This window comes from Pezoporus occidentalis, unplaced genomic scaffold (assembly GCF_034315485.1).
Source record: "Pezoporus occidentalis ecotype Australia unplaced genomic scaffold, CSIRO_AGI_Poc_V1 ctg25, whole genome shotgun sequence".
NCBI lineage: Eukaryota > Metazoa > Chordata > Aves > Psittaciformes > Psittacidae > Pezoporus > Pezoporus occidentalis.
In genome coordinates this window covers 5,127,549-5,149,928 of record NW_026914394.1, presented here as the reverse complement: position 1 = coordinate 5,149,928, position 22,380 = coordinate 5,127,549, and the positions used below count along the sequence as shown (strand labels likewise).

The 22,380-nt window shown below is 43.4% G+C and overlaps 1 protein-coding gene across 7 annotated transcripts in view; it reads left to right on the top strand.

Moving 5' to 3' along the window:
* GLIS1 (GLIS family zinc finger 1) overlaps positions 1-22,380 on the top strand; it is a 197,502-nt gene that overhangs the window by 158,511 nt on the left and 16,611 nt on the right. For 6 of the 7 annotated variants that reach the window (XM_062623075.1, XM_062623072.1, XM_062623073.1 and 3 more), the window contains 3 exons: positions 2,081-2,191; positions 5,873-6,005; positions 14,201-14,351. In XM_062623075.1, coding sequence (XP_062479059.1) covers positions 2,081-2,191; positions 5,873-6,005; positions 14,201-14,351 — 395 coding nt within the window. The remainder of the gene's footprint in view (positions 1-2,080; positions 2,192-5,872; positions 6,006-14,200; positions 14,352-22,380) is intronic. The other variant, XM_062623074.1, reaches the window with a different exon arrangement.

Sequence of the window (22,380 nt, the reverse complement as noted above, 5' to 3'; positions counted from 1 at the left end):
GTACAGTAATCATTTTCTACTAACTTTGCCAAATGTCTAAACATACCCTCCATGCTGTTCTGCTGCAGGTTCTTTAGAACTCTTTCTGTGGTCCTACAACAGAGTTACTAACTTCTTCTTACCTGGTGGAATGAAGTCCTGAGGCCTAACGTAGTGTGTTGTGTGCTTATGTGAATGTTAGAAGTGACAGAGCTATGGGATGGTGCTGCTGTACAGACTGCACGTTCCATTAGCTCAGGGGACAACATAACAGCCGGCAATGTCAAAGCAAACAGCCATGAAGCTTTTCCAGGGCAGTCAGATTTTCACCTCGTTTTCCTATCACTAAACCAAATGATTCTATCACTAATATCTGAATGACCTCAATGATTTAAAAGATACTCTGCTAGTTTCTCTGCTAAGGGATTTGTTAAAGTTTTCCATAGTTTTTCCTCAGGTGTCAGTTCTCTGTGTTCCAGACACTCCCAATAAATCTGCTTTTCCCTGTAACTTTCTGGGTAGGTGCTGTGTTAGCCTGTAAGGTCATGAGTTGGTGAATGATTCTATTATTCCTTCAGAAATTTCCTGCTGGCTGGACAGAGCAGCAACACCTATCCTCTGGAGGTACTCACAAAGAAAAGGGGTTTATATAGACTACTTATTCCTTATTGAGGGCATTTGGAATTGGTTCTGAAGCTTCTCAGTGTAGGTCACCCCATCATTCATCTTGTCCAAAAGGAGAATCTGTAAATCATTTCAGAGACTTACTGGTGTAGTTTGATCGAATCTCTACTAAATCATGTGGAAGTAGATCCTTCTCCAGAACAAAGAGAACCTATGTGTCCCTGCGGTAACAAGGGCACGTCGTCACCCCTCCAGAAGCAGAGCAAGTCGTTTAAAGGACCTCACAGTCGCTTCTCCCAAAACCTGTGGGGTTTTATTTCCCTTTGTGCATCCTCTGTCTGAAACCAAGGAGGATCGAAGAGTGTGACACTGAGGTCCTGACAAACCGGTTCTCTACCATTGAGAAGACACCGAAAGGTCTCACTGGTCCAAGTGAGCAGGCTAGGGTAGTGCTGACAGATGAGGCAAGGAAGCAGAATAGAAATGAACGTTCTGCTCAACTTTAAACCTCTGTGAGCTCTGACCTGCAGCACTCTTTCCTACACTGAAGTCAATGGTTACTTAATAACAAGCACCAGAGTCCTTTTGCTTAACTTGGAAATTGCACATCCATTATGCTGTAACACAGAGATGATGTCTCATGTGTTGGGAATAGGCATGAGTAGAACTTGGTGAGGCTTTCAGTCATTGGGACCCCAGAACCAGCGGTTAAACTGGAGCATCCTTATTCATTTATTTATTCATTTTCCTATGAGAGGAGAGCACTGGAACTGCCCGCCCAGACTCAGATGGCTTTCCCAGGAGGTAGTGCTCATACTGCTCCTACACACAAAAGCAGCAAGCTCTGCTCCATGCCAAAACCAGCTGGGAAGTTCTTCCCAGCAGTATCAACAATAGTGGGTTTTTCTTTCTGTATTGATTTGCTCAGATGTTAATGTTTGATGCAGGTTGTTTGGTTAGGAGTTATAAAAAGAAAAACATTGCTGTTGTTATTCAAAACAGGAACAAGGTATGAAGGCAATCAAATGTGCCATGCCACAAGTTTTGTTCTGCTGTATATGGAACACTGTAAAAACTATGTAAATCAGGACTCAAACCCAGAGCTTCTGTATTTATAATGGCACTGGGTAATCTAAGGATCATTTTGTCTACTTTAAATGCTAGGGAAAACCCCATTGGGTTACAGCTCATTAGCATCTAATCCAGCCCAGTAATCTATACCCAACATGCCAGAGTATCGATGTGTCAAGTGCTCTCAGTGCCTGCACAGAGTGCAAAATCAGAGCTCTCAATGTGGTTCTATTTGCATCATGTCAGGCTTGTGTGCAAAGTGGAGACAGAGCAAACGTGGAAACAGCAGAGCAAACAGCTCAGGCTTAACACTGTGTTGCACAGACCCAGCCGTCCCTCAGCTCCGTGTGCGGACTGCAGACATGCAGAGGAATGTGAACTCTTTTCCCTTTGCTCACGTTTACAGAAGCCCTATGCCTGTCAGATTCCTGGCTGCTCCAAACGCTACACCGACCCCAGCTCCCTGCGCAAGCACGTGAAAGCTCATTCTGCCAAAGAACAGCAGGTGCGTAAGAAGGTAAGACCAGGAGGAGGTGACACATCACACATCTCCTCCATGCAGTTATGTTTAACTTACCTTTAGTTCATGTACTTCCAAATCGGAGTTCTTCTGGAATATTGCTAAAGGAAAATTTCAGTTGAGTTCATCTTCCTGTTGGGTTGTAATTCCTGTTGTTAACCAGTCCACCTTATCCTGCTGCACCTTCAAGGCTACCGCCCTCTAAGTTTGGTTTGCATTTCTTTCCTGTTCATCTTACATTCACAAGCCCAAATTCTGCTGTCATTCACGTAAAATGTCCATGCATTGGGTCTCTGCCATCAGCTAATAAATACATGTTGGTAGATCATCTACAACACAAAGGAAACGAAGCCAGGATACTATGGAAATGTCAGGAAAGGAGCACTTGTAATAGAGGAGAATGAAAACCTCCACTTTTCCCACCACATCTGTATTATAAATGCATTTATAAATCATTCCAAACCCAGACTGCTAGTTATGTTTTCACTAGTATTAGATTCAAATAAGTATTTTGGTTTCTGTGGCCTAAATCCTGAACTCATGATTGAATGGGGATGCCCACAGGCACCAGCTCGGCATCAGAGACTTGTTTATTACACATTTATATACTCAGTTTGTAAAAGGATGATTGGGACCCTACAGAGCTGGTCTGGGACAAGCCATGAGCATACTTGAGGCCCAGAAGTGGCAGGGAACCCAGGCCTTAGTAAGCAATTATGATTACTTCAATAAGCAGCAATGGCCTCTTCCCCCAGCTGCCTTGCCACTGCCAAGAGCATCACAGATGAGACAGCCAGGCACGTTTAAAGGATGCAGGTGCTTAAAGGATGGAGGACAGCAGATATGACAGCCTGTCAAGACAGAGCTAGGAGCAGCTAGCTTGGAAAAATGTCCAAGGTGAAAATTAGAAATGCTGGAGAGCAAAGGGAGGAACACGTGGAAGGAAGAGACAGCAGGAGAACACAGGTGATCTTAGTTGAGGACTTTGGAATGTCAGGAAGACCTCATTCTCCTGCTTGAATACAACTGTGGTGACTTCGTAGTGATTTGTCCTTGTGTCAGCCATGCCCCCTCTCTTACACTCCTGCTGCTTCTCTTTTACAGTTTTCACTTGGCTAGATTCACCAACCTGAACGTGCAGTCCCCTTTCCTAGGACAGCTGTCTGTTCCCCAGTCCTCCCCACAATCCCTGCTCTGCATCAGGTGCATGCAGACTGAGTAACAGTGTCTAAAACATCAATGTCCAACGTTGTGCACACTGTTTCAGTCAGTCAGTCAAGAAGCACTCATTACTCTCTGAGCTTTGTGCCTGGGAGTAATTCACGCCTAGCACCTATCCAGATGTCCACAGAAACACATCTGTTGTCTCTGCATATTGGGTCCAGTCAGAACTTCTGTTTGGCCTGGCAGGAGTGGACAGGACTGCCTAGTTTGCCAGCCCACTGTTATATTATCAGGCCATGTAGTTTTACTTTAGAAGGTTCCACAGGGTTTGCTATGCACATGCCTGCCACACCACACGTCAACAAAGCTCCCAACACTTCCCTACAGCAACGTTTAGGGTTTAGTGAGAGAAAGAGTCAGAAAGCCATAGCAGTAAGTGCCCACAGAAAGAGGTGCATGAAAGCAACCATGCTCCCTATTCCAAAGGAGAGAACCCCCCATCTTTCCTTCCTGACATATTCTTGGGGAAGGAAGGAGGGAATTATTTCCTGTTACCTAGCACGAATATCATTTGTTCAGCGCTGGGTATTGGGCTGAGTGCACTAACACGTTAACATCCTTTATACCTGGGCAAAGATACAGTCCCTGGTGTTACACCCTGTGAGGCTTGTCACCTGCGGAGGGACACTTCTATTTCCACTTCTATGGTGGAAGGTGAGAAAAAACACTAAATCCAAATTTTGCATTAAGTTGTATGAAGTATTTCCTGCATAAACAGCGGAGGTCTTAGGCACAGAATCCATATAGGACAAATGTGGTACACACAGATTGCAAACTCAAGCTGCTTGCATGTACTGAGACATCAAATATCCAGAGTTTCATCTTTCTTAATCTCCTAGCTTGAGGAGTTTTCCTGCATTCATATACACACCCTCCCATAGACTTATCAAGTCTATCTTAAAATAATGGTAGTTCCTTGCCTCCCACACCTTATTTGGTAGACCAGCCTAAATCTGCACTCCTCCAGTGGTTGGAAATCAGATTTCCTGTCTCATTTATCCATGATAACTTTATGAGTCCTTGATCCTGTGTCTTTTTCCCTTGAACTTTAAAGGCATCTGCAAAAGCAGCAGATTTAAACTGCCTTTTCATCAGGGTCCCCTTAAAAGGGACCAAAGCAAATCTGACTCATGAAGAAATAATACACACACATGCACTCCCCCCCCCCCCAATATTTCACTGAAATGTATGGGGAAAAGCCCCTTTCACAGCTAAGTAAATCTCAGTGTTACTGAAACAGTGACAGTCTTCTTTGGATTTCAGATTAGGGAAAAAGGGGAACAGGCTGTTTACACTCACTGGCTGGTTTTTGGTTATAACTCAGCAAAGGCAGTTGTCCATTGGCATCAGCTTCCCGGGAGTTCTGAGTGGAAATGGCTTAGCCAAGACAGAAAAGTTAACTGGCTTCTCTGCCCACACGGCTTGGTTGATACATGCTACCAAAATGTGCCACCTCTGACACAAAGCAAAATGCCTGAGCTTACACTGACATCAAAGGAATCCTGAGTATTTAGTTCATAACTCAGGAGGTGACTGCAGTGGTAATATTTGGTTGTTCTGCAAGGCTTTACAAGAGCAAAATAGGAGAAAGTTAGCTGTTAATTTAGTAGTAGTTTAAATGTAATTGGCTGCAGATGCACTTTGTGATCCAAAAGTTAGATGTTTATCTTGAAGGAACAAATGGCTGTACAGCAGAGGTCTAAATAGGTTTGCCTGGACCTTTTAGAATAACCAAACCCAGGGGAGATCGGTATGCAAAACTGTAAACGCAAAGACAATAACTATTTATTAATGGCTATAGAATATGATGGCTGTTTGTGTAATGTGAGCACTATATTATGGCAAAAGCTTGGCAGCATCAGCATGTTTGAAAGAGAATTAGAAATGCTTTTCTTTCTTAATTCTCCTCTCCTGCTGGTTTTAATATGATCGACGTTGTGGTTTGCAAGAGTTTGCTTCAGACACTTGTGCCAGAGCTTTCATTTACATGGAGCACAGCTGATGTATCGGTGATACCTCCTACCCGTTACTGACAGCGCATTATTCCACCAGTCCTAATCTGATAAGCACAAGCGCTTTTCTTTCCCTATCAGATGTCTTTCCAAGTGTCACAGTTACAAGGTGAGGCAATCCTTTTGCCACAGAACCCAAGGAACTATGGAAAGCTGGAAAATATGAAGTTAGATTGCTCGGGAAGGGTTGAAGAAACACAGGGGACGTCATTTTCTGAAGCAAACTGTTGCTGATTTCAGATTAGCACATTTAACTTCTGCACTTGAAAAAACCCAAATTATCTCTAATTGAAAATGCTAAGTAATTACACCGAGTTCCTAAGAATGACATTTTATTCCTTCCTTCTATACATAATCTTTAAGCAAAAAGAGATATTAATTTAATTAAAAGTAATTTGACTTACGTTGGAATAAAATGTTTTGTTCTATCCTCCTCTTGTAGCTAAATTCCTGTACCGACATTGAGCAAGATGTACTGAGTGAATGCTTAGCTATGCAACAGCTCCACACATCTTCACAACACATTTTGGATGGCAAGTGTGGTAGATCTGTAGGTCATCATGATTTAATTACAGGTAAGAATACTTCAAATGCGTATGGTGTTAAATACGTCATGTAATAGAGGATCTAAACCAGAAAAGCTTTTGGGTCTGATTTGCCGCTATAGAAGATGAAAAAAACCCCAACCCAACCCAGGAAATAAAATTAACTAATTTGGGAGTTGTTTACTAAGGCCTGAGTGTTTTTTTTAGCAGAGTGAGTCAGCCAAATGGCTCCTATTAATTTCACATGAGGGGTGTAGCAGCCCTGCTGAAGGTCAGCCTCTGTCCATTTAGAAGTTTGCCTTGGCTTGAGCAGAGTGCAGGTGCGTGAGCTTTCCTGAAGCCAAACGAGTGCTCTAGCAAAGACAAAGGCACACAGCCATAAGGGTTTTCAGCTCTTCAGGAGCTGCAGAAAAGTTGATGAGGCTGTGTATTATCATGCACTGTGTGGTTGTAACAAATAATATGGTGATGTATGAATGGAGCAAAGCTTGAATGTGAAATGTCAGACATGCTGGTTCAATTATCTTTTCTAGTATTTAATCTTTCTTTCATTCCTTCTTGTCTGTCTTTTCTTTCTTGTGGGTTGAACAAGAGCTGGCCCCTTTCAGGGACCTTAGGCAGTTCCATACATCTTACAGGAAGAGAAAAGATGCTTCCATTCCCTTCTGCAGAAAATAACATCTAGGTTCACAACTTCTGAACCTCAGTGGAGGCTCCCAAATCAGGGATGTAGCAATCTCAGGTTCTTTGTTTAGCCAGCTGAGAGAAAGAGGAACTCTCAAAGGCCATGAGTTTAATGTGATCTGCCTCACCTTGTAAAGGCACTCATATTCCTCCACTGATTGTAGAGATTAGTGTGAGGAACCTTTCATTTAGGTGTTTTCACTCTCAAATCTCTTTCTGTCCATATAACTATTTATCCCCTTTTCTAATTTTCATACTTATTCTTGCCTTCAGCAACATCATCTATCAATCACTGAGTTACAGAGCCCTTATTTTGGGGGGGGTTTTACTTTTCTTGATTAATTTTGAACATGCAACTTTCAGATGATGTTCCATGAGAAAAATGTGCACATAGACAGTTACTTGGTCTGCTTTGTAGAACCTGCTTTTAGAGAACCATTCATGTTACTGCCTTTGAAACTTCTCTAACTCTGTAATATTCATTTTGGGATGGGTAACCAATACTATGCACAAAACTCCAGACTGCACCATTCACTTGATGAAGAAGCTGTCACTGTGTTTTCTTGGGTGATTCTCTCTCATGTTCCAGATGCATCCCTCTATTTTTAACTCATTTTTTAATGACAGCTGCACATTGGAAATGGGATGGATGGATGGATGGTGGCATTTTATACCTTGCACATTGCATGGACTGTAGAGAATCTCCAGGAAAAAAGATGTAACATTTATTAATCACATTTTCCTTCTCTCACTGTTTAACTAATAATGCATACTAAGTTTTGGACAGACTGTTCCTAATCTGGGGACAAGGAATTTGGAGGCTGGTATACCGCATGCTCTGCCTAAAAGTGGAGGACAGTTTGAATCATAAAATCACAGAATTGTTTGGGTTGGAAGGGACCTTAAAGCTCATCCAGCTCCAACCCCTGCCACGGGCAGGGACACCTTCCACTAGAGCAGCTTGCTCCAAGCCCTGTCCAGCCTGGCCTTGAACACTGCCAGGGATGGGGCAGCCACAGCTTCTCTGGGCACCCTGTGCCAGCGCCTCAGCACCCTCACTATAAAAGATTTCTTCCTTGCATCAAGTCTGAATCTCTCCTCTTTCAGTTTAAAACCATCACCCCTTGTCCTATCGCAACAGGCCCTGCTAAAAAGCTTGTCCCCATCTTTCTTACAGTCCCCATTTATACACTGGAAGGCCACAATAAGGTCTCCCCAGAGCCTTGTCTTCTCCAGGCTGAACAAGCCCAGCTCTCTCAGGCTTTCCTCATAGGGCAAAGTCTTCAGATTGCAGACCAGAGCCAAGGTGAGACACAAAAATGCAGGGATGGCATTTTTGAAGACTTTTCTTTCAAACTTGGTCAATATTGGAAAAGTTCAGTGCTATTAAAATCCAACATTATTCATGCAATTATTTAATTTAGAGCTAAATTAACCTTGATTTGAGAGGACTTTATCCTCTTTCAATTCCACTGTGAGGAGAGGCTTGACTTGCTATTGCTAAATAAGTTTTAAATTGATTTAGTAACTGAGTACAAGCTTTCCAGTGAAACCCTGGCTTGTTTCTATTGAGGCTTATTGAAATCCAATGGTAAACTGGGATTAGAAAACAAAAGTGCCTGGTGCTGGTTCCTCTGCACCAAGGGAAGAACTGATGCACTTTATTAATGTATTTTGCTTTGAAAGGGCAAAGTAATAAAGTACTAAACATTACTTAGGCAAGACCTTAAAAACTAACCCAAGAAATGCATCCTGCTTGACATCCGTTCTCCTTTCTGGTTCAAGTTGTGCTAAAATGTTGGAATGTAACTGGTGAACAGAATGGAGGAGAAAGGGAAACAACCCATAATCCTCCCAACGTTGTTCCCTTGGGAGCCTGCACTCACGGTCTATATGTGGCTCCTTGAAAAGTGGCAGAAAGCTGGAGGGACTTGGGGGGATTCTTTCCCTTCTCTACCACTGTCATCTGCACTCTTGAGGTCTGTGAGGGCAGCACGCGGTCTCTGCTCTCCACCCTCGCCATGGCTTGGCCTCTCACTTCCAGGCAGGACAGGCCAGACCAGGGATGTTTCCCTCAGAACAGGCTTCACTTAAGAACCTCAGAAATAGCCTCAGATTTCAAGTGATGACAATAAAACAGGGAAGAAGTTATTTGCTTGCAGATAAACAGACCACCCCTAACCTCTCAGTGTCATCTCCAAGAACCTCTTGTGAAATGAAAGCTTTTGTCTATCACTAACACTGCTCTTCTCTGATACAATTTCTTTGCTGATTATATCAATCCATCACCAGGATGTTGTAAAAAACCCAGTAATTCTTCCCCAATGCTTCCATTGGGTCACCCCATATGAGACCCCATCACATGCACGGTATGAAGAAGTGCCAGGGAAAATAAATCAAGATTTGAAATACTGTTTTACAGCGAAACAGAAGTTTCTTCCTACTATGTGTAGTACAATTCCGTAGGCAAACCTGTTCCTCTGTCATAATTTAGGGTACATAAACTAAAGTGCTGTTCCTTACAGAATTAAATCATAAGGACATTCCTGCTGCCACCTCTGCAGCCACTGTCTGCAATGGTTGCACATTTGCCCTTTCAGACAAACAGAGCTAATATTCCTGGAGCAATCAGCTCCAGTAGTCTGTACAGGATATTCATGGCTAAGTACAGCGTATGATGTCCTCTTGATTCCACTTGGAAATACGAAAATGTTCATGGTTTGGGGTTTTTGTTTTGAGTTTTGGGTTGGTTTCTTTTCCCCTCCCCTCCCCAAGAAACCACATTATTAATGTGCAGAGCTCTGGGCTTTAGGGATCACTCGGATTCCTGGAGAGTTTCAGTTTTGTCTTTCTCCAAGTTAAAGCACATTTTAAATATGTCAGGGATGAAAACCAATCCCAGGAAAAGTGAAATATTTCAAAAGCTCCCATCCCTTGTGCCTGACTTCAAAGCAGGTTTGTGCTTAGGGTAAGACAGTGAGCAAAAGAATGTTTTGCAGCCAGAAGAACCCATTGTTTCCTTAGAACGTCCTCTTTTTTCCCTCCTCATAAGTAAGATTCTTCATGGCTGCGAACATTCAGCTCTAGCTGTGAGCTCGTGTCGCTTTCCCTGCAGAGGAAGCGTCTCCATTGAGGTAATTCCACTTGGGCATTTTCTCTGGGCATGTTTTATTATTGTTTTTCTGGTCTCAGTTAGCATAAAGCTGGGTTAAGAAAAGGCTGCTTGTCACAGATGCCGGAGGACTGCTTTGGCAGCAGATGTTAAGGTTAAAGGCCAAGCCATTTAAAATATTGATTGATGACATATATTTACAAGCTAAGATGGTCAATGCATGAAGAGGCCCAAGGTGCACAGTCCTGAAGTGGGTTGTACTTGCAGAAACAGTCATTCCTAACAGCTCCAAAGGCTTCTGTTTGACGTCTGGTACTCAGAATATTATAGCTCACTGCTGAAAAAAAGGTAGAAAAAATGTAAAAGGAGCAAAAGCAGAAGTATTGAAAATTATACTGAGGCTGGAATTGCAACTGCTCTTCTCTCCTTCACTTATTCCATTGTAGAGGCACCTCATTTCCTCAAAGGGGAAATGGGATCTTCATTAAAGACAGCATTTCTCTCCCCTCAAACAAAACCTTTCTGTTAAGGCTTGGCAGTGGGAAGGACATCACACACCCTCATAGCAGCAGATACCTCCTGCTTCCCTGAATGAGACAGCTCACCCTCTCTTCCCTGATAAGCAGCCACTGCTAATATGTCCTTCTTAAAGCACCATCTTTGAGCTTAACACCCACGAACACACCATTGGGTAGACACGGAATCAGTGACAGCAGCTCCAGACTTTGAGGGCCTGAAGTCTGCAATAAAAACATGTCAAAATGAATTCCAGTGGCAGCATAAATGACTGAGAGCTGATAGCATTCACAGCGCCAAGAACAGCGCCCTGCACAGTGCCATGACCACAGCGAGGTCTGTCCCTCTGAGGGACGTTAATGTTCTGTTGGAGTGCCCTTCTTTTGCACTGGGTAAGAGATAACTTTTAACTTCAAGTAAGTACCAGTGTGGTTCTCAGTGACTCAACAGAAATGACTAATGTCTCATTGCAGACTCACATGGAATCGCATAGTGAACCCCATCTTCCATTGTGTGTGCCACACGGCCCTCAAAGCACTCTTAATTACAGGCAGACTCCCCTTGCAAGCGCAGCAAGTGAACAATAGGGTTGATTCTTTGTCTATGTTGGCTCGTGTTTTGGCTTTCTCTCCATCCAGAAGCTTCAGGGGTGGGTGCAGCCCTCACCCAAATGGTAAGCTGTGCAGTCTCAGAGCCTCACCACCCAGCCCAGGAGCACACTGTCTGATGCCAGCTCCCCCATTCCCCCGCTAGCCCTGTCCCTGAGGGACACACACCATACACGTCGGAACCGGGTTTGGTCTCAGTTCCTTAGGAAGCACGGCCGATGCAATCATTCTGCTCACCTCTCTGCCCACATGTGTGTCACCCCCCTGCCCCACAGTCCCTTTTGAAACCCCTGAGCCAAGCTCAGCAGCATTTGACAAATTCCTCACAGATAATTGCCTTCTGACAAGCTTCATGAGTACTGGCAGCTGGCTACCAGAGAGTGGCACCCAAAATCAGTGCTCCCGCCGCCGCGGGAGAGGCTCAGCTGTGACACATGCTGCTTGGCAGCAGGCAGCACACGTGGAGCACCACATCTGGCAGTGTCACAGGGGCCAGCTGGATTTACCCTCATCTTGTGGCCGGCTGTTGGTTGGGTGATGCTATGGAGAGGGGTGTCAGTGCAAGGGGAGCCGGCAGCTTCTGGGGTGAGGCTGCACAAGCTGCGGTGTGGAAGGGGGGTGAGGGGATGTGAGAACAAGAGACTCCATGTGTCAAACTGAGCGTGAGTGAAGGCGTTGTGGTAAGTAAAAGATGTAGGAAGAGGAAAAGTCACTGATGAACAAACCCTGCAAGCCGCAGCACACACATGCTCCAAGCAGGGACCTTTTCCAGAGGAGGTGTGATCAGTAAGTCAAAAGTTGGATAGATTCAGGGTAGATGGGAGAAACCCTGCTTTATCCAGGAGAGGAGGTCCAAGCATTACTCTTCAGAGCCAACAGTGGGCAGATGGGTGAACTCCTCTGCATAGTGGCTGGGTATGACAGAAACTAGGGGTGACAGGGATTATGGTTTCATTTGGTTTTCTGATGAGGAGGCTTTGAGTGCATGGGATCATGCAGGACTTGGCTCCTGGACATCTGGATGGGGGGGGTGTTTAACATCTTCTTGCTTCTCTAGAGGAGTATGCTGATTGTAAGTGCTCTGCTACTCTTTCTCATCTACCTCAAGCAAAGAATTGCACTGTGCTCAATAGCTGCAACAGTAAGGAAGGGGCCAGGAGAGATTCCTTTAACGTTCGTGAACTGTTCTGGGTGGGAATGTAAGGTAAACCATTGGAGTGTGTTTACTGGCCACCACACTGCTAAAACTGCCTTCTGAGGGGTTTTGAGCTTTTTGTGTGAGTTATTGACAGGGGCCAGTAACCGTCTGCCAGCCTTAGAGAGCACAAACATCTTGTTTTAGGTTCAGCAGTTTCCTTCGGGCTGTGCTGCCAATATACCTGCGCCGTGTGTTGTAGGAGATGCAGCTGAAGTGTGAAATGACACAGTACAGACAAGGTCAAATTGGTATTTGGCTCATCCTCCAAGCCTGATAATGAATGTATGAACAGTGAGGATCTGGGGGAGTGGAAACTATTGTATTATAAAATGGACCGAAGCCACCAGTAGAAAAATGCCATTTTTACAACATAGCATCCTAGCTACTGACTTACTGTTCTCAAAAGAGGGTTTGACAAATAAATCCTAGCATCACCTGGGAACATCTGACTTCTTAAAGCCCCTTCTGTTGGGCTTTTGGTGCAGAAAGCAACTTGGTTTCACTGGCTGATTGACAGATGTTCTGTCTCGTGGGAGACGGAGATGATGTGGTTCATTTTTGTTGCTTTAGATCTGTCCAACAGCTGAGGACTCATTGTTCATGAGAGGTTTTTGACTCATCCTAAGTCCCTGACAAAGGTGGCTGGAATCTTGCCTTGGTGGATCTGCTCTTCAGAAACAGATGCTGACCTTCAGCCGTTGCTTATCTGCCCAGAGGGCTGTCACACATTCCCCACAGCTCCAGATTTTCATGTTGTCTTCTGGTTGTTCCATGTCACTGCGAGGTTTGGGGGAAGTGCCATCCAGAACCCTGTCAGTGACATGGGACGCAGCCAGCAGAGCTGACACACAGCTTCCTGAATGTGTAGTTCTGCTTGCAGTGTAACGGGAAAGATGGGTGCTACAGGAGGAGAGAATGCAGACCTCAGAGAGGGTATGGGGTCATCTGTGCTGTATAGCTTCACACTACAGGACAGCAAACTTCATTTGCTCCCTACAGCCTTCAGAATACAATGTGAGTGCTTGCTCCATTCCTCCACTGTGTGCAGATTCCCTGGCCAAAACACTGGGAGGTACGTTGTAGGCAAGCTTTAAGAACAGGAGGAGAAGGGAGAAGAAATAGAGAAAAGACAGGCTAGGTTTTGTCAAGACTTGTGTCGACCAGGAGGCAGTCCTGTTTTCCCCCGTGATAGGGTGGCATTTATAAACAGCATTTGTAACTCTAGGCAGCAAGCACTTCCGTGAGCTCCCCTCATTACAGAGACTGGCCCACAGTGCAGTCTTCATGCCAAAAGTCAGTGTCAAGGCCCTGATCCCTTAGGTCTGTCTTAGTGCACGGCTTACTCTTTAGAAGGGAGATGATAAGAAAAATCTTAATCCAAGAGTCCTGGACAAACATTCCTCAACAAAGTACATACTTGAGGGCATGGCAGACACTTGGCTATTGGTGCCTGACTGCCATGGTAGAGGAGAGTAGCCAGAGTACACCCCAAAATGGAACATTAACATCCTTCAGTACCTCTGTGTAAACCTTTTGTTTTCATGGTCTCACTACAAATTTCTCCTGCTTGAAAGTCAAGTTAAAAAGTTTGAAATTACCAAAAAAAAAAAAAAAAAACAACCCCAAAACCCAGGTCCTGACCCCCCCTTATGCAAACACAGTGCTCTGAGTTCAGGGTCTGATGTGATGCTGGTATCAGGTACCGCTCTGCTGTCAAATGAGCTCCATCATGCTGCAAACAACTGAGCACGGCAGGTTCTCACTCAGAAGTGGTGTAAGGGCAGGGTGGGAGTCCTGCCAAGTCCTGCTGGCTGGCAGGAGGAGCGCTTACAGGTCTGCAGTCAGAGCAAGGAAGAAGCGGACCACCTGAGGGCTGCAGGAGAGACGCATGTCAAAATGCCTCGGTACAACTTTGAGTGCTGTTCCAAGCACAGCAGGATTCACTGACACACGGGGCACCATGCAGGTGACTCCCCCAGCCGAAGCGGGCTGCCGTGTGTGTGTCTCGGGGTCAGGTGGAGGAACAGGGAAGGAGCTGGGGACTCTCCAGGACTTATTTGGACGTTTTCTTGCTTATTTGATTTTGCAATATGCTGTGTGTTCACAGGCATGTACAGTGGCTCCAGCGCTAACCATAACGGTCCCTCACCAGGTATATTGCCACCTCCTCACGACATCCCTTCAAGACAGCATCCACTCGACTCTACCCTTTCCAGCCCACATCACCACCAGTCACCGTTGGAGAGTGCCAGGGATGGGTATGTGTGTGAAAGATGATAATGAATAATTAATTGTGTATTTTACTTTGTATGGACGCTGTTCCAATGGAAAACACTGGCCCAAACTGATTCTGTTTGGTTTAGAATGAGAATAATCTAGTTTTAAAGAAACCTCAGAAGGTCACGCCATCCATCCTCTGTGCAAAGCAGAGCAAACTTCGACTTTATTATCAGGTTATTCGGGGCTTTGGCCTTGTTTCTCCATAGCATGCAATTGCATTTAGATTCTGTTTTTTTTTATTCTTCCTTGGTGACTTCTGACAGGTTTGGATAGGTGCAGATAATTTTTCTCAGCTCAAAGGAGAACTCTCTCAAAGGGGAAACCCCCAGACCATGACTCAGGAATAAGGCAGTGTTCACCTTAGTAAGACTTAGTGTCAGAGCAGCAAGGTTTCTCACTTCCTTGCTCTCTGATAAGATTTTCTGTAACACATTTCTCAACAGTGGGCATTAATCAGCGAGATCCTAATTAGGGAAGAGTGTATTATCACTCTGATACATAGATTCTATTGCTACAGTATGGATTGCATTGCATTGCTACGGTATTTCACATTTCTAGAGTACCATTTGCTCAAGGATATCGTAACGTCTCAACAGTAAAGAATCTCTGTAAGCCACAAAATTATGCTCTAATCTTTTTGGTCAGGCTTTTTTTGGCACCTAGCCTCATGTAAATTAAACATCAAACTTACAGTTTTATTTCCCAGCACCTGGGACAGGGAGGGGACTCTGATTTGGCTTTACTGATGGGAACCTGCGATACAGAGAGATTCAGGGATTTTCATTCCTAAAAATACTTTGGGGTTCTTTACTGAATACAGCAACTGAATGTAGAGTTTTCCCATCCTAGTCCTGTCACTGACCCATCCCCCTTGTAACAACCTTAGCTTCTGTACCCTGTTCCTCAGTCAGCCATCTCTTTTGACCTATGCCAGTAGCAGGTACCAGTGCTCCCTCCCAGTGTGTGATGCTCACAGGAACGGACTCATCCTGTCCCTGTCACATAAGATGCCTATGCCCAGCCCTTTTCCTTCCCTGCCCTGCCACCCGCATTCCCAGCTTTGTATTTCCTGTTGGCAGACTCATGCCCATGGCAGAGTCATGGGCAACAGAAGGCATTGGGAATGCTATTTAGATGGAAATTACACTAGGTACCTACAAAGCTTTCTGTAGTGGAGAAGGCAGTGAGCACAAATAGGAGGAATAGAGACAGTCCAGAGTGAAGGTAATCCATGAGCAGAATGGGACTACTTGAGCCTGGGGGAGTAGGATCCTTTCCTCCCAGTGCTCCCCAGTGTGCTGCTCAGCTGTTCCCCCTTGGAGTTGGTTCCCAGGGGAGTTAAGGCAAAAAATTCCAGCGAAGAATAAAGTGAAGTAGGGATATACTATGGGAAGGATTTAATAAGCTCTCAGGGAGGTGGATTTGTTTCCAAGGCACTTCACATCCAGGTGAAGTTCATAAGAAATGAAAACAAAGACTTGACCAGACTGAGGGCAAGAGTCTTCCAGTTTGAGGGGCCTGAAGCTCACTGATAAATTCTTGGTGCCCTTCATGTCTCCCTTCCAGAAACACCATGCTTGAGTGAGCTGAGTTTCTCACTGCGCTCCTGCTACAGCATTTTGAGCATTTGCTTAGACCAGAGGTGACGCCACCGTTGATGTCTGCTGTTTTCAGGTCTAGTGCAGTCACTGTTCTTTCTCAGAGGACACAACAGTGCTGATTATCATCTCAGTGCCTATACACCTACGTAATGTAGAGTCTTTGCAGAAACACCATAGTTAATATCCTATGACAAAATGTAAGAGTGAAACGATAACGGATTTCTAACCGTGAAGCAACCATCAGAAAATGGAGAGTGGCATGTATTTCTGAGTAGTTATTTTAAAACATGCTATCTAGTTTCATGACATAATTACACGGAATTTTTCAGCATCTCAAATATCCTTTTTTAAACTCAAAATAATCCACATTCAGCATCGTCATACCCAGTCCAAGATCCTTTTTGCTGTCTCTAATTGTTTATGCTTACATTATTAATGACTGCTGAAATAAAGCCCACGCATGACATTTCAATTGCAAGTAGAAAAACTTAGTGTGAACTAATAGGCCTCGAATTTCATTTTGCACAGTTTTGTTTAAGGCATTCATCCATTTAACTGGGCAAAATCACTTAATAATCTAATATTTGGAGCCACTGAATTGTAGAACTGTTACGCTTTTGCCAGTTCATAGCAGTATGCCATTACTCACATGAAATATATATGGCCTACAATAGGAAAGAAACACCCACCACTGCCTTCCTTCATATTAGCTGCTTTCTGGCACACACAGAATGTTTTGCCTCATTTGTCAGCTGTCTCAGCATTCATGTTTAAGTAAATGCAAAGAATTTCTATACTGTGAATCAGCCCGATGACAAGCCTGGATTGCATAGTTTCAGTCTGTGGAATGAACCAAATGATTACTATCAAGAAATCTAATTACTGAGTCATCAAATATGCACGATGCCAAAAACTACATGAAGCAGAGTACAAATAGTGTACTCCAGTTTGACATAAGAGTCCGAATTTGATTTAAAGGGGTTTTCTTCTTCTTTAAAAAAAGCCCTCTGTTATACCACCCTTTGCCAAAGTCAATACCAAGTGCAGCAGTCAATTTTCCAAATGGTTTGCTAAGACATTTAAATAGTTTGACAAAATTATCTAATTCACTTGAAAATGTTCTAACAAAATCTGACTTCATTACCAAATGTATTTATACTGGCTTTATACAATACAGAGTATTTTCTCAACTTCTGGCATGAGGTCTATGCTAGACCACAATTTTTACTCATATTGATACTAATTAAGCTAAAAGTGTGTGACTGAGAAATATTTTGGCACCCCGAAAGTGGGTTTGTCATAATCCAGGTTTAAATATACATTTAATTTTTATTTCAGGTAGCAAAGGTTTATTTTAGCATTTCTTGTAGCCCGTGCCATGTGTAACGTCTAACCCAGTTTCATTTTGCCCATTGCAAAAATAGTCCAGTTTGATTTGTAGCAGAACGAAGACAGAAAAACAGCTTTTGGTATTAAATCTTAGGTGAATGTTGCACTTGGCTTGCTTTCTACTATTTTGTTAGCTGTTACTATCTAAGTCATTTTAAAATGTGCTTAATTTCAAGTGTAAACCATCTCTGTAAATTCCAGTTTAGACTATTTAGTGTGATAAATTATCAGCTTAAATGAAACTGATAGGAATAAAGTTAAGTGAGGTTGAGTGGTGGCACCAAGTTAGGGATTTGCACCAATTTAGCTTAATGACCTAACAAGGTCACTTTGTAGGGTCTGAACATGGTCCCTCTATACGGGACTGAGGCCCTCTGTCACTTGTGTTGCCCATAACAAACAGCACTTATGTTCTCCAAGAAGCTGGGGGTACTGACAAATAATCACTGTATCAGGAAGGTTGATGTGTCTCCAAGGGAAAGGAAAGTGAAACTATTTTTTATATTCCATTTCTGCTCTGTAAACACAACAGTAAATGAAGAACAAGGGGGATTAAGACATCTGCGATGTCCGCAGGTGATGATTAATGACAGCTCTGAATCTAATCTTGTGATTCTTTAATATAAGGGATTAAGCAATCAAGGTTAGAGGAAGGAATTTACACACTCTCTTTTGCTGGGGTTCTCACCAGCTAACTGTAACCAGCTCAAACTATGTTCCAGACCCCCCTGAAGAGCCACTTAACCTATACAAAAATCACAAGAAACAGGATTTAGGAGCAATCAAGTGAAAAGAGACATTTTAATCAGGCTGCTTAAACATCAGTTTTGTTTGCTTGCTACTTAGCACCTGTTAAGTCAAATACCATAGAAATACTTTAATGTAAAGAGTTCTCTGTTAACAGTTTAGTCCTTCCTTTCTCTTTACATGAAGTAACAGCAGGTACACGGAGCTTCCCTTCTTGCTCAGCCAGAAAACACCAGATTTGAAATTCCCGATACGTTTAAGGTTGAAAACAAATACATAAGATAAAATCTCGGTGTGTTAGATTTGTGTATACAACTGCCACGTTACACGTTGGCAATAAGAGGCTGTAAGCCAGCTCCTACCCCTGTCTAAGCCCTTGTAACACACATTGCCAGGGCCCCCTCAGGTGCCTCCATTTCAAAGCAGAATGTGGTCCAGCCCCCTCCACCTGCTCTCAGTGAGCTGCAGAGCTGGGAGATGATGACAGCATATAAAAGGTTTGGTGGGTGCTTGCTCATCAGGTGAGACCACACTCAGACTGTGGCTGTAAGAGTTTCAGTGCTCTTTTCAAGCAGCCAGTTTTCTGAAGCATGACTGTTTTTGGGGTAAGATTTAAGAAATCACCCCAAAACCAGTAAAAGAAATGGGGGAGATTCTTTTCTATGCTGTCTCATAGAATCATAGAATGGTTAGGGTTAGAAAGGACCTTAAGATCATCCAGTTCCAACCCCCCTGCCATGGGCAGGGACACCTCACACTAAACCATCTCACCCAAGACCTCATCCAACCTGGCCTTGAACACCGCCAGGGATGGAGCATTCACAACCTCCCTGGGCAACCCATTCCAGTGCCTCACCACCCTAACAGGAAAGGATTTCCTCCTTATATCCAATCTAAACTTCCCCTGTTTAAGTTTTAACCCATTACCCCTTGTCCTATCACTACAGTCTCTAATGAAGAGTCCCTCCCCAGCATCCCTATAGGCCCCCTTCAGATACTGGAAGGCTGCTATGAGGTCTCCACGCAGCCTTCTCTTCTCCAGGCTGAACAGCCCCAACTTTCTCAGCCTGTCTTCATATGGGAGGTGCTCCAGTCCCCTGATCATCCATCTCCTTGAACTGGCAGAATCCAGGCCAGGTAGGAAAACGTTTGTATACCTAATTCTCATTACTTTAAGAGACGGGTGTTATAACTACTTACGTCTAACTTCTATTAATCTTTAAGTTTGTGGGCTCACATAAATAAGTTGAGTAGCAACTCATGGCATGTTGCTAGAACCTTTGTAGGAAACAAACTTTTACTCTCTAGAAGTACTCTGGAGAACTAAATACCTCCACAGTTCTTATAACAGTTCCTAGGACCAAGGAGATACATCATTCATTCATTGTGGATTCCGCTGGAGAATACTCTTCATTTATAATAGAATACACAAGTCAGTGTTTTAGTCTTTCTTTCAAAAGCACTAAAACCAATAACAAGAAACAGATATCTCTGACAGCTGAAAACATTTTCAATGGAGGAAGCCAAGAACCCATCATAATTTATCTCAGTGTTATGGATATGAGCACGCAAAAGGGGCATCGGTACATCTGTCCAAAGAAAGAACAATGTACAGGTGTGGAGCTGAGGTTCATGTAACAAAGAAACTCAGTAATTAAAAGCATCTGGTTTCAAATCCCAATTCATTTATCTCATTGTAGAAAATGTGATCAGAATTCATTTATAATCATGTCCAGATAGGCCTATACAGTTTCCACCTCCCCCTTAAAGCAAAATTAGCATTAGCATAGGCTTGCTTCAACAATACATGGTTACGAATAACTTAGTGCTTGATCGTGGGGTAAAACAGTGTTTGGCCACCGCAGAAATAGGCAGACATGTATTTCATTTGTGTTTCTAAAAAGGCTGGGCTGACATTCATTAGAGCACCTTCATCAGTTTATCTCAAAGCTGTAAGCAAAGCTCTCTTAGAGTAAGAAATAAGACGGCTGCAGAAGAAGGTGGGACGTTAAAGGAGCTGGTCAGAGTAACTCAGAAGGCATTTAGTATGGATTCAGCCACAGCTCTTCCGCATCGTGTTAATGATTTTAGGCATTACTGGTTTTACCTGTAGTGAAATTTACACTAAACATCTGTAAAGCTGATTTTTTTTTTTTCTTTTTTCTTCATATTTTGTTTTACTCTCTAAGCAAAACTTTGCAGTTAGGTGCAGACCTAACACCAAACGCAGTAATTTATCACAGTAGAGCAAGTGGTTCGGTTATTTTAACACCTCCCACTATTTGGTATGTCGCCTTTTAGACTGTAAACTTGAAGGAAGCAGACATTAGTTACCTGTACAGCACCTACCTGCACCTGGAAGCATCCTGCTGCATATTTGCCAGGGAATAATGACCTGAAATGACTGAAGTAAGATAGATCAGTCAAGCATGCAGTGCATGCCGGATAATACGGAGTAGATGATACCTGTGTTTGATTGCATGTCTTTGTAGTTGACTTCCTGGCAATCACTTGAACCTAAGGCAGTGCTCTTTATTGAAATCCATTTGATGTTTCTTTGACCACATTAATAAGGATTTTTTTACATTTGAAATCTATTTTCCTGCTAGATTGTTAATAAGTTTTCAAATTTCCCTTACAGTGGCTTCCACTGTAGTGATTCATCAGCTTCATTTCAAAGATGATTGAACCCACCCTTATGAATAAAAATGTCTTTTAGATGGGCACAGCTCCCATAACGATCACTATGATAAACTGCTCTGCAGAAACAGCACATACCAGGTCAGAACAATCAGGAGATATTCATGTAACAGAAGAAAATGTGTTTGTGTCTATGAGTTTGTGTAGGTAATGAAATGCATCACAAAATACTGAGTTATGTTTTACACTTAACTACACTCTTGCATGTGTAGATGTTAGAAAAGACTGTGAGTATCTCAGAGAGTCACTCTGTACCACGCAGAAAGCCGCTGAGTGTACCAGGAAAGGACCCCTTTGGCTCCTGTGTTATTTTGAACCCAAAGCTGGTTTCATATCACTGTTACTGGTATTATTAAAAGCATTCTAAAGCAATTAAATGACCTAAGACTCTTCAGTCACATTACAGGTCCAGTGGATAATGTTCTCTAGAATGTTTATGAAGCCCTTCTTATTCCTCATCGCTACTAGCTCCTGCACTCATTTGACACTGCTTAGAGTGTGTGGGGGGGGAAGATGTAGAACTGTATTCAAGTGATGCAAGACAGTATTCTGAATGAAAAATAGTATATTGTGTTTATCTAGAAGCTAAGGAAAGGCTGTCATTGCCTCAGTCCTACTTTAAAGATGGAACACGCAGAGATGTGTCACATAGTGCATTAGCAGCAGCGCCAGGGATAGATCCTGAGTGTCTCAACAGCAGCCACCCCTTTGAGCTGGCCACGAGCAGAGGGAGAACAGAGAAAACCAGAAGCACAACAACAGAAACAGTGTCGTGTCTTGCAGCCATGGAGCAGAGACTGAGGCCTTGTCAGAAGGGCAGCGTGTCACAGCCCAGTGACTTGTTTGCTCAGTGTTTATACAAAAGGGTAATAAAACGCAATGATGCCCGGCAAGGTGATCTGCCTTGAAGGATTTATTATATATCAGGGAGTGGGGGGAAAAGGAGAAAGGAAGAAAGAGGGAGAGAAGGAAAAGATTCCTTGCATTCCAGAAACATAGCCAGAGGCACCTGGCAGTGATTAGTGCAAAGGTTCACCGGGCTTCAGATAGAGTCCGGCTTACAGAAAAAAGGGTAAAGAAAGAAGTGAGGGGTATAACTGTTTCCTGAGCATGTGCTGACAGAAATTCCCGGAGGGCAAGACCCAGAACAGAAACACGTGGCAAGAGATTGGGCGCTATCCAGAGACCAGATTAGCGGAGCTTTACACATCATTTTTAATATTATGGGAAGAGATGAAAATCAGTGCTCACTTTTTTCTTTTATTTTTCCCATTAAAAACCATAATCTCCTGGTCCTGGAACTGAATTGGACTTTCTCACAATATACATAACTATAATGCCTGGGGGAGAGGTTTTATGAATGAAATGGTCGGAGTGCTGGAGTTTAGGGTAGAACCTGGTTTCATGGAAAACCTCAGTATTTGTAACTAGCTGCAATGCTGCACAAGTCAAGATAAAACACAGAGCTGGTTTGCTTTGTGCTTCTTACCCTCATGCTTTATGTATACTTTTCCTAATCATATGAGTTAAACATAATTCTCAAAGTCAAGATTGTTTGATACAATGACGT